We start from the raw sequence: 11,751 nt of genomic DNA, 5'->3' as shown, positions 1-11,751 counted from the left end.
TTGCCTCATAATAAGCTGCGAACATGTTCAGAGGAGCCTCGGGACGGTGTCGGAAGAACGCTCACCAGACCCCATACGCCTGTGAATGCAAAGTAAAGCACGGCATACCCTTGCTCGCCAAAACGGTCCAGCTTAGTCTCCCTCCGAATGCCAAACCATTTGGCAGCGGGCCTGCATAGGTACACCGTGATGGTCTGCCGGACGAATGACCAAAAGACGATATAGTAGGCAAGGAAGGCAAGGTCCAGGTAGCCCTTCTGATAACACGGGTCATCTTCAGGGGTATCCGGTATCCGGTGCGAGATGAAGAGGAGTGGGGCGAAGGGGTTGGGCGTGTCCTTTGCAATATATGGTGCAAGGAGCTCCCAGTTGGCCCATAGTATGAACACGAGCAGGAGGATCTTCAGCGACGAGCCTTCGCGTCCGCGTTAGGGGGCTTAGCCGAACGCGAATGGAGAGATGACGCACTCGGGACGACGACCCATCGCAACGACTTGAGGTCTTGCCAGAAACCACGCGACTCGGTGGACCAGCGCACGACTGGTGACGAAGACCTGGAAGGGGTGACAGGGGAAGGAGAGGCAGGCCACTGCCCCAATGGTCTTGGAGAGAGGGTGAGCCGAGTGCGGGCAGGCGACAAGTGGGCGCTCACGTCTGCGGCCTAAAAGGCCCTGCGAGATGGTGGGCGGGGTCTGCCCTGGTAGCAACGGGTCAATTTGAATAGGACAGACAGCGCGTGAACGGTGACGGCGTACTCTATCCTGTCGATAGAGGTCTGGATGGCCTCTGGACGCTTCTTGGTGGTGCGTGGCGGAGAGCGGGCGATGGTGTGCGTGCTCGGCTGGGGCTTGGGGAGTCCTCTTATGGATGTGGGACGAGGAGGACTGCGGAGGATGCTCGATGACGGCTGCTCGTCAAACCGTCGGCGTCCCCGGTCTGCCCTGGTAGCCACGGGTCAAGACAGACAGCGCGCGAACGGTGACGTCGATAGCCTGCGATGCCCACTCCGATCGCCACGGAAAGCGTGCGCACTAGACGCCCACACCTGCTCAGGACGACTTTTGGCGGGGCGCGCGGCCTTGTCAAGCCCTGCCACCGCCATTCGCCTTCACTCGCGTCTCGATCGCCAGCCAGCGTTCCTCTGCTAGACACGCCTCTCTGCCTGTTCTCTGCACGCTGCCCGTCTGTGCCTCCGATGTGCTGCCCTCCCCTCCGTCGCTGTTGCTGTCGCCCCGGCCTGTTCTTTGGCCTCGACCTTGCTCCGTGCAGCCTGCGTCGTACGAGATAGTCCACACCGTCAGTACGTCCCGCTAGCGTGCTGTGCTCGGCCACCTCTGCTCACTCGAATGCTCCGGTGCAGATGGCGCTTCGCGTACACAACACTACGCGACCCTCAGGAACAGCACAGCCATCCTGTCCTACGCACCTCAAGCGAGAAACAGTCGGTACGCGGCCATCCCCGCTCTCTGTGCGCATACCTCCGTTCCCGGAGGCCCCCGTCTTGATGTTCTGGTTTACAAGAGCCCCTCTCGAAACACTCGGGAATCGATAGATATGCATGCCACATGCACGCCTGTGCGAGCACGAAGCCGCCGCAAGAGTCCTTCGCCCGGGGCGCTGTATACACTCCTGCAGAATTTGGGCGATTTCCCCATTGCGCAACACTTGCCATCCGTGCGCAACGTGTACCACACGGTAGAGCGCATGCTGCACTCGCGTCTGGTACGTTCTCAGCCCGGCCGCACGCGAACTGCGCTCACCACATCCCGTTTTCAGATCTGCCGCGCATCAAACCGCGAACGCCCGCACGCCGGCGTCCATTACCGCCTGCGCTCGTTGCCCAAACGCGACCTAAGCCCTGCGCAGACTCTCCGGCGCGGTTTCCCCCCGGCTGGCAGAGTGATCGCGCGAGCAGCGGCGGCGGCGACCTCTGCGCGTCTGCGTCTTCAAGACTCGTGCGTACAGGTCGTGGACCTCCGTGCCCCCCTTCCATACGTTCCCTGCACGTTCCGTGTATGCTACTGACGCCGCCGCCGCACGCACGAAGCCGCCGTCGACGTCGTTCGCCGGGGATGCCGTCCACAGGCGAGGGTCTCCCAGACTGTCCTTACGCCATCCTAGGGCCGTCTCCCCGCCGCTGGCGCGCCGGAGCGCTGCACTATTCGACGTGCGCGACCGTCAACTCGCCTCTGGTACGTTCCCAGCCCAGCCGTACGCGAACCGCGCTCACGGCGTCCCCTTTTCAGCTCACCCGATCACAGAAAATCGCGTATCGCCGGCCGGGCTCGTATCCAAGCCTCCCCGGAGCTCTACACGTTCCCGGCAAGTCACACCGTTGTGCACGAAGATACTCGCGGCGTGCAGAAGCGCAGGGCGCCCGGCTCGGCGTGCGGGATGGGCCAAGCTCGTGGACGCCCCGACACCTGCGCCTCGCATACTAGAGGGCCAAGAACTAGTCGTACGGCACGCCCGGACGTCCCTCCTCATGTGCAACGGCATCGCAGGTCTCCCTCACGTCGCATACAGGGGCGTCAGCGGTCCCGCCCGCCGCAGAAAAGCCCAAGTCGCGCTCGAACGCCTCCCCCGAGGCCGCTCAAAACACGCGTATGGCGTCCTTGCACCGGGACGCATACAGCCACCGCACCTCGGCGCGATCCAAGCAGAAAAAATCTCGTCGCCATCGTCGAATTTCACGGACGCATACGGTCGAGTGGCAACTCCTGCGCGCCGGGTACGCGTCCTGCGGCAGCGCCGCTTCGCGTGAACACGCCCGCGTACCTCCCCCATCGCCCCCCGCAACAACCAGGCCCGTACGCGCGGTGCCCCTCGCCTCACGCGCGGCACAGTCGCGTCGGAGGCCGCTCCCCGCCTCCCATTCCCGCCTCGCGCTCCGACGCCGCCGCGGAGGCCTCCCAAACGTCGACGGTGGCTCCCTCGCACCAGTTCGCGCACCCACCGCGCGTCTCGCCGCGATCCGGGAAGAAAATATTTTGGTCGCATTCGGCCATTTCATTGAGATGGCCGCGCCTGCGGACGGAATGTCGAGCCGCGCGCCGACATCGCGCCCGAATGCGCTGAGACTTTGGGGGCGGGCTCCGTGCACTGCAACGTACGTGCATGCTGTGTTTCGGCGCGATCCGAGGAGACAAAATTTGGGACGCTGACGGCCGTTTTCATGGGCAGGTGCTCAAAATGGAGAAGTGCGCGCCCCGCCCAATTGCGCCCACGCGTCCTACGGCGACGCGCCTCGGTAGCGATACTCGTGTACACGTCCTGCATCGACCCCCGCCGTGAATAAGCTCCTGCACGAGGCCGTTCGCCCCGCACAAGGTCGCGGCAGCGGGTGTGCCCCCGACAAAACGCCAAGACGCGCCTCAACGCCGCCCCCGGGCGCCTTCAACACGCGACGACGGGGTCCCTGCACCAGGACGCACACGCCCGCGGAGTCTCGGTGCGATACGAGGAGAAAAAGTTTCGTCATCGGGATGCGATTTCATGTCACTTCGAGGGCGAGCCCGGGAGAAGTGCGCGCCGCGCCCCGACTATGCGTCCTCCCGCCGCGCCATCGCGCGTGGGCCGTCCTATGACAGCTCGGCATCGTCCCGCACCGCCGCCGCGGCCGCACGCGCGGTCTCATTTTGCGACTTTGCGGCGGGGGAGGCTCGGGCGCTGGGTGGCAGGCGCGCCGCAACCGCTCCGGCGCGATCTCTGCAGTCCCGGGCGTGGCGCTGCCGTCATGCGGCGTCGCGCACGAGGCGGCCTTGCCTGCAGACGCACGGAACGGAGATGTGAGGTACGCGGTCGTCGTCCTCGACGTCGTGCGCGGCTGATCGTCGCGAGCAGGGAGACCTGCGCATGCGCCACCCCCGCCCACCCGCACGACGGTCTCTCCTGCGTGGCGGGCGGAGATGAAGCGTGCGCTGGCGCACGACTACGGCGGCCTGCGTGCAGACGAGCCGGCGTGCGAGTCCCGCGCATGTCGATGCCGCGGGAGCGTACCCGGATAGCGGCCGTGGCGGCTGGTTCACCGCGCCGTCTGATCGACTCGAAGTAGATCGACCTACCTTTGTGCACTACGCGTCGGACGGCGAGAGGGAGCTGTACATACGTGGAACTACATGTACGCTGCCTGCTGCTCCGCGAAGAGCCCCGCGGTCTTCCTATCCCTTTCCCGCGTGTGCGCCGCCAGGCCATCGATGAGGCCTCGTCCGCGGGCACCCTTGCAAAGGGCGGGCCGTCCGCGGAGACGACTTCCTGTAGTGTCTGCTACAGGAGGTCAGTTGTGCTGTAAGCACAAGTCTCAAAAGTCGGAACTCACTGCGGTCGATAGGCTGCAGATCTGAGTCCGTGGACACGGCGAGCCTGCGGATGGGCCAGGATGGATCTGCAGGTGTCGGTGAGTTATCTCGGCTGGTTCGTATACGAAACGCTGGCTCACCGTGTATATTCCCATGAGAACGGCATCCTCTGTCGTAGTCAGTGCGATCAGCCCGGCCCAGCCTCGTAGTCCAGAACTGCTCACCGTGCAGCGGTTGTCAAGACCGAAGTGTCGCGGTTTCGAGCTTCGTCTCGCGGCGACGAGGGCGCTAGCTTCGTCAAGAGAACACAGGGGAGATCCTGGAATAGGTCGGTGAATTACTTCGATGTCCTGGTATCTCATCCTGACTTACCTCTCCCACAGGCAAGCGATTGGCCTGCACCAGATGTCGCCCTGCGCGAGGGAAGAGAGCAAGAGCATGCGAGGCGGAAGGAGGGGCAGCGGGTGAGCACGCCCGCGTCGACGACGGCCTCGTACTTATCCCCGGTCTGATTTAGGGCCGCCCCGCTCGTACCGTGTCGTATCATGGTCCGTGCGGCATTCTCAACCGGGGCCAAGTCCTCCTCCGTCGCCAGGAAGCAATTGCTGACAACAATGGAGTCACGTCGACCGGAGACGGACTCCGAGCCCGCTGGACGGCACACCAACCAGACGGCGACACGAGACGGCGCGGACCCAGGGAGACGGGGTGAGCGGGAAGGGGTACGCGCGGATGCACCGCGGGAGGGAGGCACGCAGCTACGCGGCGCGGCGCGTTTCAGCGTCGGGGTCAATTTGCAGATGTGGAGCGTGTTCCGAGTCGCTTGGGACGGTGGGCGCTCGGTAGGCGAACGGCCAGGGACGAACTGTCCTCATTTCGAGTGGGGGCGGATGTCGCCACGGCAAGCGACTCACCGCCGTATCGGCGAGTGCGCTCTTTTCGCATCGTCCGATGCGGGATTCGGGGCAATGAAGGTGTCCTATCGTCGTCTCGCGCGCAGCGGGCGGCGTGGGCGGCCAACGACCGGGGCGCATAGCTGCGACGTCGAGGGAGGGACCCGCTCCTGAATTATCTGCTTGTGTGTTCCCAGGTGCGCAACGTCTACATGTAACCCCGTACGACCATAGTGCGTGTATAGCAAAGTGCGCCGAGGATGCGCTGAGGCCTCTCGCGCTCGTATCTCCCGCTGACTCTGGCAGGCTGAAGTACGACTTTGAAGTAGTGTTATATACGTACAATGTATGGGAGTATGCAGCTCCTGCGGAGCGTCGCCCACGCCCCTTTGCGGCTTTCCTGCGCGGGGAAGACAGTCAACTCGGATCAAGGTGTAGTATGCAAGACATACCGCGAACGGTACCCACGATATCGTGTAGTGAATTGCTCACTACCTTGCCTCCGTGTTTCCTCCGCGCTCGCTCGTGTCTGACGTTGTGTACACGACCAGTCAGATGCGAGCATAGTACTTCTAGCTTCACTAGATTTTTAACTGTTAAAGATTCTGCACAGACTCTGACATCGAAGGGTGAGTCTCCGACCGACTCGCATCAAGAATATATTAATCTGAGGTGCGTAAAATATACCTTACGTAGAGTGCGCAGGCGGCCCTTCTATCGTGAAACTTGCACGGAGACTCAGATTGATGCATGGCACTGAGGCCTGACCGCGGTGGGACCACATACTGGCGGCCCATTTAATGCTGCACACCCGGATTCCGCAAGAGTAAATATATTAGGTTGCCTACATAACCTTTCGCAGGGTCTGTGCACATTCCGAAAGCTACCAGTGCTCGATTCGAGTCGAAAAAGGATGTGCTAGGGCAAAAGAAGGTCAGGAAAGCACCGGCCGAGCTGAAGGCATCCTAGTACCTTCATTCCGAGGACCCGACAACCTCGCTGACAACGACTGCTGCCGCCGTGGGGTGAGGACCTATCTTGCTTAGTAGCTCTGATAGACTCGGAGCTCGGCCAGGACTCGGATGCCCCGGGCCTGCGCCCTGCAATCACCATGTGGTAAGTCGGAAGCGATGGCCGGGCCGCGCACGCAAGACACAAACAGATTCTCAGCGACAGGACAAGCGGCAGCAATAGAGATGGCGAGGGAATTAATTTGGGAGCTGATTGCGAACTACGGAAAGCTCGTGTGCAGTAATTACGGTTTTGGAATAGTGCATGCGCATCTGGGCGCGTTGTAGTCGTCTGTAGGAGCGCGAAGAGCTCGTGCTCCCAACTGCGGAGTGGCAGCAAAAGAATGTGCACCCGCTGCTGGTGCTGACGGCACTCTTGTTCTCGTCGAGCCCTTGTGCCCGTTTGTTGTAGACAGCCGTTGTGATATCTACGCAGGCTGGTCATCTTTGCGCATCATGAGCGGTGCATCACCACGTGAAACTTATAAGACGTACCAGGCGCAGAACCAAGGTGCAAGCCCAGAAGGTTCCCCGGCCCTTAGATTGGTACGGCATTTGCTGATTGACGGTGCGGTTGCGGGCGCGCGGATACAGGCAGCAGCAGGTCGTAGACAACAAGCGATGTCAAAATGTTAAACGATGATATGTGTGCGGACGATTCACGAGTACCCTCCTCAGCGTGCCATATGCCATAGCGGCGCGTATGAGCTCAACTTGAGGTTCCAGGGATTTGCTTAAGATCTGGCATTTCAGCGACTCGGCTCTGCATTGAACAGTTCGCAGCCCCGCACGTCATGGTGTCAGCAAGTACGTTTGATGTTGCACCCGATGAAACTCACCGGAGAGACGGTACCGTGCTTTGGACGTTAGCGGTCAATATGCACAGCTCCCGCCACTTTGATCGGTCGGGCGCGCAGGCAGAAATGCCCTGTGCTGTGTCCTCCGCATCCAGGTCGGGCCATGGCACAAGGCTAACCAAATGTTGTCCCAAGCGATTCGGACAGATGCGAAACGGGTTGCTCCTGCAGCAGCCTGCCTATGGCAACCTGTCAAACTTGGTTCCCGCAATACGCGGTGCAGCCATGTCGCATAGTGTGTGTCAGTAGCGTGCGTAATATATAACTGAGTCACTCACGGAGCCATCTTCAGCGTCCCCGGCTCTTTCATCGCACCTCTGACTCTGTCGTGATCACTGCAAACGATGCCTAAAGCAGTCAAAACCTCCCTGACACTTTGCGACGATGGGAAACGTGCTGCTGCACCTCCCGAGGCCAGATCTGGCAAGCCGCGGCGTCCAAGCGAGACGACGCTGTTACGGAAGGAGCTGCGGACCGTCATGAACGGAGACTTTGGTGAGTCTGTGCGTATTCACCGTATCAGCTGACTGTGCTCACCATGTGCGAAGGCGTGGCCGTCGGCGATCCCGATGCTGCGCCGTCGTACGTGATCGAGGACTACGCCGAGTTCACCGTCATCGGCCAAGGGTATAAAATTGAGGGATGGCCAAGCTCGATCCCGTTCAGGAACGCGAGCGAGATCCGAGGCGGGTGTGCGGTTCTGAAGGAGCTCCTGGCGCTCTGGAAGGCAAAGAAGATCAAGTTTGTCCCGGCAACGCAGCTCGACAAGCTCAACGCCGCGCTCGACCCGACGCTCGTTGCGCCCGCCCCGGGCTTCCTCCACCGCAAGCCGTACGGCGGGCGGAACGACGTTGGCCGTTCGCGGTACCGGCCAAAGACGAAGCCGGACGGCGGTCCCCTGCGGCGGCCCAAGGACGGGCCAAAGAGCGACAAGTTTGTCTACAACTCTGACGACGAGGGCGCGGGCTCGCAGACGCAGCCTCGGCCGCTTCGGTTGCAGCCGTTGCCGCTGGTGCCGCCGCTCGCGCTAGGAAACCTTGCGTCGTCTTGATATGGCGGCCGTTACGGGAGTCAGCGACGAGGACCCTGAGGAGATACGCGAGTTCTCGTCAGAGGATGGGGAGGCCGGGGACTCGGGGATCGGGGCGTGGAGCAGTGAGACGTGGGAAGGTCGAGCTGGTGTCGTTTTTGTCTCTTGTTCTGATTTTGCTACTATAGATGCTAGATAATTACATTTCGGTGTTTGCAGCAAAGCGCGGCCTGAGCCGGGTGGTGGAGGAGCAGAACGTTGAACGTTGAGTGAGCGCCGAACGTGGATTTGCACGCGCGTGTGTATGACACCGCATTCCGAATTTGGCATGCGAGCGCTTAGACGTATGATTGATACCGCCGCGCCGACTGATCTCTTTCGCCTCCTCCTCCTCCACTGTTACGGTCCGCCACCGCGTAAAATCTATGCGGACACTTGGCCCCCGTAGAGATGTAAGCATCTGATATATTTTGGGAGAGCGTGAGCGTGGGCGGCTGTTCATGCCAGTGCTTATCCTGATCTTGGGCCTAATTTACATACACAAGCTTCTGCATGTCTCCCGAGCGTATCCCAATCGATCCACGTGTTTTATATCAATGTTAGTATTCATATGGAGGTACAACGTGTAGCCAAACGGAATAATGAAACTTGATCTGGCCAGGCTTGTAGGGTAAGGATGCTTGGGACAGGCAGGAGGCCTGCATGACCCAGATATCCTTGTCCTGCTTGTCTGGCTCTGTCAGATGTGTAAAAAACAAGCGAGACGTGTGACGTACAAACAGAAGATGATGTCCCAATTACGGGATGTGAGAAACGAGTCAGATTGGATCAGAAAATGTTCAAGGTTCAAACAGTACGGGTAACCACAGGGAAGTCGGCGCAGCGCCGTTCCCGGAGATCAAAAAATATATTCGACTGCGTGCGGAACTGCCACGGATACACGGCTGGTCTTTCCGGGACTCCCGCCACCGCATCCACACCCGTGCTGACACTTGCCACCATCCCTCTCCCTGTCACACCAATGTCCACCCGCCTTTCCGCCCACGTTCCCACTCCTCGAGGCCATTCGCATGCAGCATTACGAGGTGAGTGTTCTGCATATGGCACAGAACGTTAACGCAGGCTCGATGAGCACGAGACTGCTGTCAGCTTACCAAGTTCGCGTACAGCCGTGCGACAGTGGTCCGCACGCGGCGCACGCAAGCGCACATTCCCCGTCGCCTTGAAGATCGTGCCATTCCCCGCCTCGGGAGGAACGGTATTGGCGCGTGCGTACGAGCCTATCAACAGTACATGTGAGTACAATCTGTGCTTTTCAGATTAAGTAGATACTTACTCGGACTTATCCTCGCGAATTTGGTGCTTCAGGCCCCGACGGCGTGTGGGGAAGCTCGCTTGCTACCGTCAAAGATGGTCGAAGGGCACGCACTCATTGTGACTGATTTCCAACAGGCTCGGCGCGCGCAGCAGAAGGCCAGTGGCCGTGGAGGAATGGGAGCTGAGGCCGGAGATGGCCATCGCAATCGGTGGAGGCTGTCTGTAAACGCAGAGGTGAGTTTCTCAGCCTGCTTCGAATATTCCTGTTGCCCAGCCGCCAGCCACTAGCCGTCCGCGTCAGCCAGCAACAGCGACGGGCCGGCAGCGGGGCTCGGGACGGCAGGCCGAGCTGTCTTATTACTGACAACGCGTCGCGCAAGCAGCTGTCACGGCCGGTCAATGGAGCTCAGCTATATTGAGGCTCACCGACGTAGCCTCGCGCGCGCACCTCCCATTCAAACCTGCCCGTCTTCACGGCATCCCCCCCATATCCACGAGGACTCCGCCGCGCCTCAGCTCGTCCGTACCGCTCGAGAGCGTCCGCCCAAGCGGTACTGACGCGGCGGTCTGAGTAGGGTGTTGGCAGCTGTCAGTATAGCCGCCCAAACGAGCCACTGTAAAGGTAATTGGCGCCTCACCGAAACTGACGAGCATGAGCGGCATGCGGCAATGCTTCGCGATCGTCTCTGTGGACGCCTGCAGATACCGTCTCGCGCATGCGAGGGCGTTGCGCCACCTCCACTCGCCCGCTCTCGTACTCATGCATGCCCGTGTCCACGTCCGCAAGCTCGCACGGCATGCCAATCGCCTCTCTTCCGTGTTCGCGCATCCTCGAAACCGTTTGCGCCGCTCTCAGGCGCGAGCGCCAGACGCGGATTACGGGCTATCGTTGGTTCACAAGCTCCTCGGGGTCTCCGGGGAGTGGATATCCGTGGGTGGCCGGCGGCCGCTTGCGTGACGCGAGCGGCGAGCGGCTACGATTGCTACGCGGCGCCGACGATGGCGGACTGGCTACTGACGACCTCGGAAGATCCACCAGACCACCTGGAAGTGTTCCCTCGCGCAAAGGATCTGGCTGCAAATGGCCGTGAGTAAACGCTTCGCGGGACGAATGAACACTGACCTGTCGGAGATGCAGGTGTCTGTGTAGCCGAAGGCCGCCATACGAGCTCGGGCAGACCCACCCGGGTATGGCAACATCGCCACCGTGATGGAGATCAACACCTCGCCGCGGCCGTTATCGAGAGCATCTGCGCGCGGGACCCAGCGCCGGGAGAGAAGCCGTCAGAGGGTCGCGCGGACACCAAAAGCGAGCAGCAGACAAGCCTGTATCCTGAGGCGCAGCAGTGAGAGCACTGGCAGAGTATACTGTACGCTAGAGACAGATAGAGCAGAGCCGCGGGGCATGGGCAGCGTGCGTCGAGGGGCGGACATCGTGGTCGAGGCGAGAGCGGCACAGTAAGCGCCCGTTTCGCTTCGCGCGCTGGACCCACAAACGGCGCCTCTTCCGTTTGCGTCCTTTCGACCTTTCCGCCTCGCACGCCGTCCTTCGTCGCCCCCACGCTGCTGCTTGCTCTTGTCCCTATAGTATCTGGAATGCATTTATTCTCTCCTGTGGGATGTGCAGCTCAGGCCCTTTGCTGACACTCCCTGCGATGCAGCTTTCCCCGCTGAGTTGTCCCCCATTCAATCGATATCCACTCGACTGATACTCACTGAGCTGATACTCACTCAGCTGCCAGAGTCCAGCATCATCAGCGGCCCTCTGATCCCCCCGTAGCCGCCGCACCGCGCGGACGTAATGCTGTTCTCGTCCGCGCAGGTCGAGTACATGCGCTACTGGCTGCACACCGTGAAGCTTACCGCCGAGCCGATCCCGCTCCCGACGTCCGAGTACCTCATCCAGGCGGGCGACCTGCTCACGTGCTCCCCAGACGTGTACAAGGACCCGGCGGCGCTGAAGAAGGCGATCAAAGTACGTGACCGCAGGCGGCGCCGGGGGCGGCGCGGCGGCCAGAAACATCGTAAGCGTAAGTCGTGTACTAACAGCAGCGAACAGGGCATCGACAAGAACAACAAGCGCCTGCGCGGGACGGGCAGCCTGCTCACCGCGCGGCGGTTCGCGTTCGAGCGCGTGCGCACGCTGTGGGCGGCGAAGATCGGCACATGGCTCGCGCTCGACTTCGAGGCGTGGGACATGGACCACACGGCGCTGACCGAGTTTGGGTGGAGCGCCGTGCGCTGGGTCGACGGCGAGCCGGTGAAGGAGGACGGGCACCTCGTCGTGAAGGAGCACCGGATGTACAGGCAGCATTACGTCCCAACAACCGCGAGGTACGTTTCGGC

General features: G+C 61.3%; 4 protein-coding genes across 4 annotated transcripts; 2 read left to right on the top strand and 2 right to left on the bottom strand.

The window, feature by feature from the left end:
* The first annotated feature begins 2,067 nt into the window (after nucleotides 1–2,067).
* On the top strand, nucleotides 2,068–2,506 carry TRAVEDRAFT_57126 (uncharacterized protein). Its single transcript, XM_008037011.1, has 2 exons — nucleotides 2,068–2,192; nucleotides 2,247–2,506. The coding sequence occupies exons 1-2, from the start codon at nucleotides 2,073–2,075 to the stop codon at nucleotides 2,439–2,441; spliced, it is 315 nt and encodes a 104-aa protein (XP_008035202.1). The 5' UTR covers nucleotides 2,068–2,072; the 3' UTR covers nucleotides 2,442–2,506.
* A 1,725-nt stretch (nucleotides 2,507–4,231) lies between these two features.
* Nucleotides 4,232–5,487, bottom strand: TRAVEDRAFT_27408 (uncharacterized protein). Its single transcript, XM_008036664.1, has 4 exons — nucleotides 4,816–5,487; nucleotides 4,682–4,762; nucleotides 4,457–4,626; nucleotides 4,232–4,396 (listed from the first exon to the last, which is right to left on the bottom strand). Exon 1 carries the CDS (start codon nucleotides 5,330–5,332, stop codon nucleotides 5,057–5,059), a length of 276 nt encoding a protein of 91 aa, XP_008034855.1. The 5' UTR covers nucleotides 5,333–5,487; the 3' UTR covers nucleotides 4,232–4,396; nucleotides 4,457–4,626; nucleotides 4,682–4,762; nucleotides 4,816–5,056.
* A 1,915-nt stretch (nucleotides 5,488–7,402) lies between these two features.
* On the top strand, nucleotides 7,403–8,109 carry TRAVEDRAFT_44816 (uncharacterized protein; the record flags this gene model as incomplete). Its single annotated transcript, XM_008036881.1, has 2 exons — nucleotides 7,403–7,553; nucleotides 7,607–8,109. The coding sequence occupies 2 exons, from the start codon at nucleotides 7,403–7,405 to the stop codon at nucleotides 8,107–8,109; spliced, it is 654 nt and encodes a 217-aa protein (XP_008035072.1).
* A 1,808-nt stretch (nucleotides 8,110–9,917) lies between these two features.
* Nucleotides 9,918–10,234, bottom strand: TRAVEDRAFT_35405 (uncharacterized protein; the record flags this gene model as incomplete). Its single annotated transcript, XM_008036741.1, has 2 exons — nucleotides 9,918–9,972; nucleotides 10,044–10,234. The coding sequence occupies 2 exons, from the start codon at nucleotides 10,232–10,234 to the stop codon at nucleotides 9,918–9,920; spliced, it is 246 nt and encodes an 81-aa protein (XP_008034932.1).
* Nucleotides 10,235–11,751: the final 1,517 nt, after the last annotated feature.

The sequence above is a fragment of the Trametes versicolor genome (genome assembly GCF_000271585.1).
Source record: "Trametes versicolor FP-101664 SS1 unplaced genomic scaffold TRAVEscaffold_3, whole genome shotgun sequence".
NCBI lineage: Eukaryota > Fungi > Basidiomycota > Agaricomycetes > Polyporales > Polyporaceae > Trametes > Trametes versicolor.
This window is presented reverse-complemented; position numbering and strand designations above follow the sequence as displayed.

Bases quoted from the DNA above. Each gene is read 5' to 3' on its own strand.
- TRAVEDRAFT_57126 (XM_008037011.1), top strand. From the start codon at position 2,073: ATGCCGTCCACAGGCGAGGGTCTCCCAGACTGTCCTTACGCCATCCTA. The intron at 2,193-2,246 runs GTACGTTCCCAG...TCCCCTTTTCAG, and splicing joins CGACCGTCAACTCGCCTCTG to CTCACCCGATCACAGAAAAT.
- TRAVEDRAFT_27408 (XM_008036664.1), bottom strand. From the start codon at position 5,332: ATGCGCCCCGGTCGTTGGCCGCCCACGCCGCCCGCTGCGCGCGAGACG.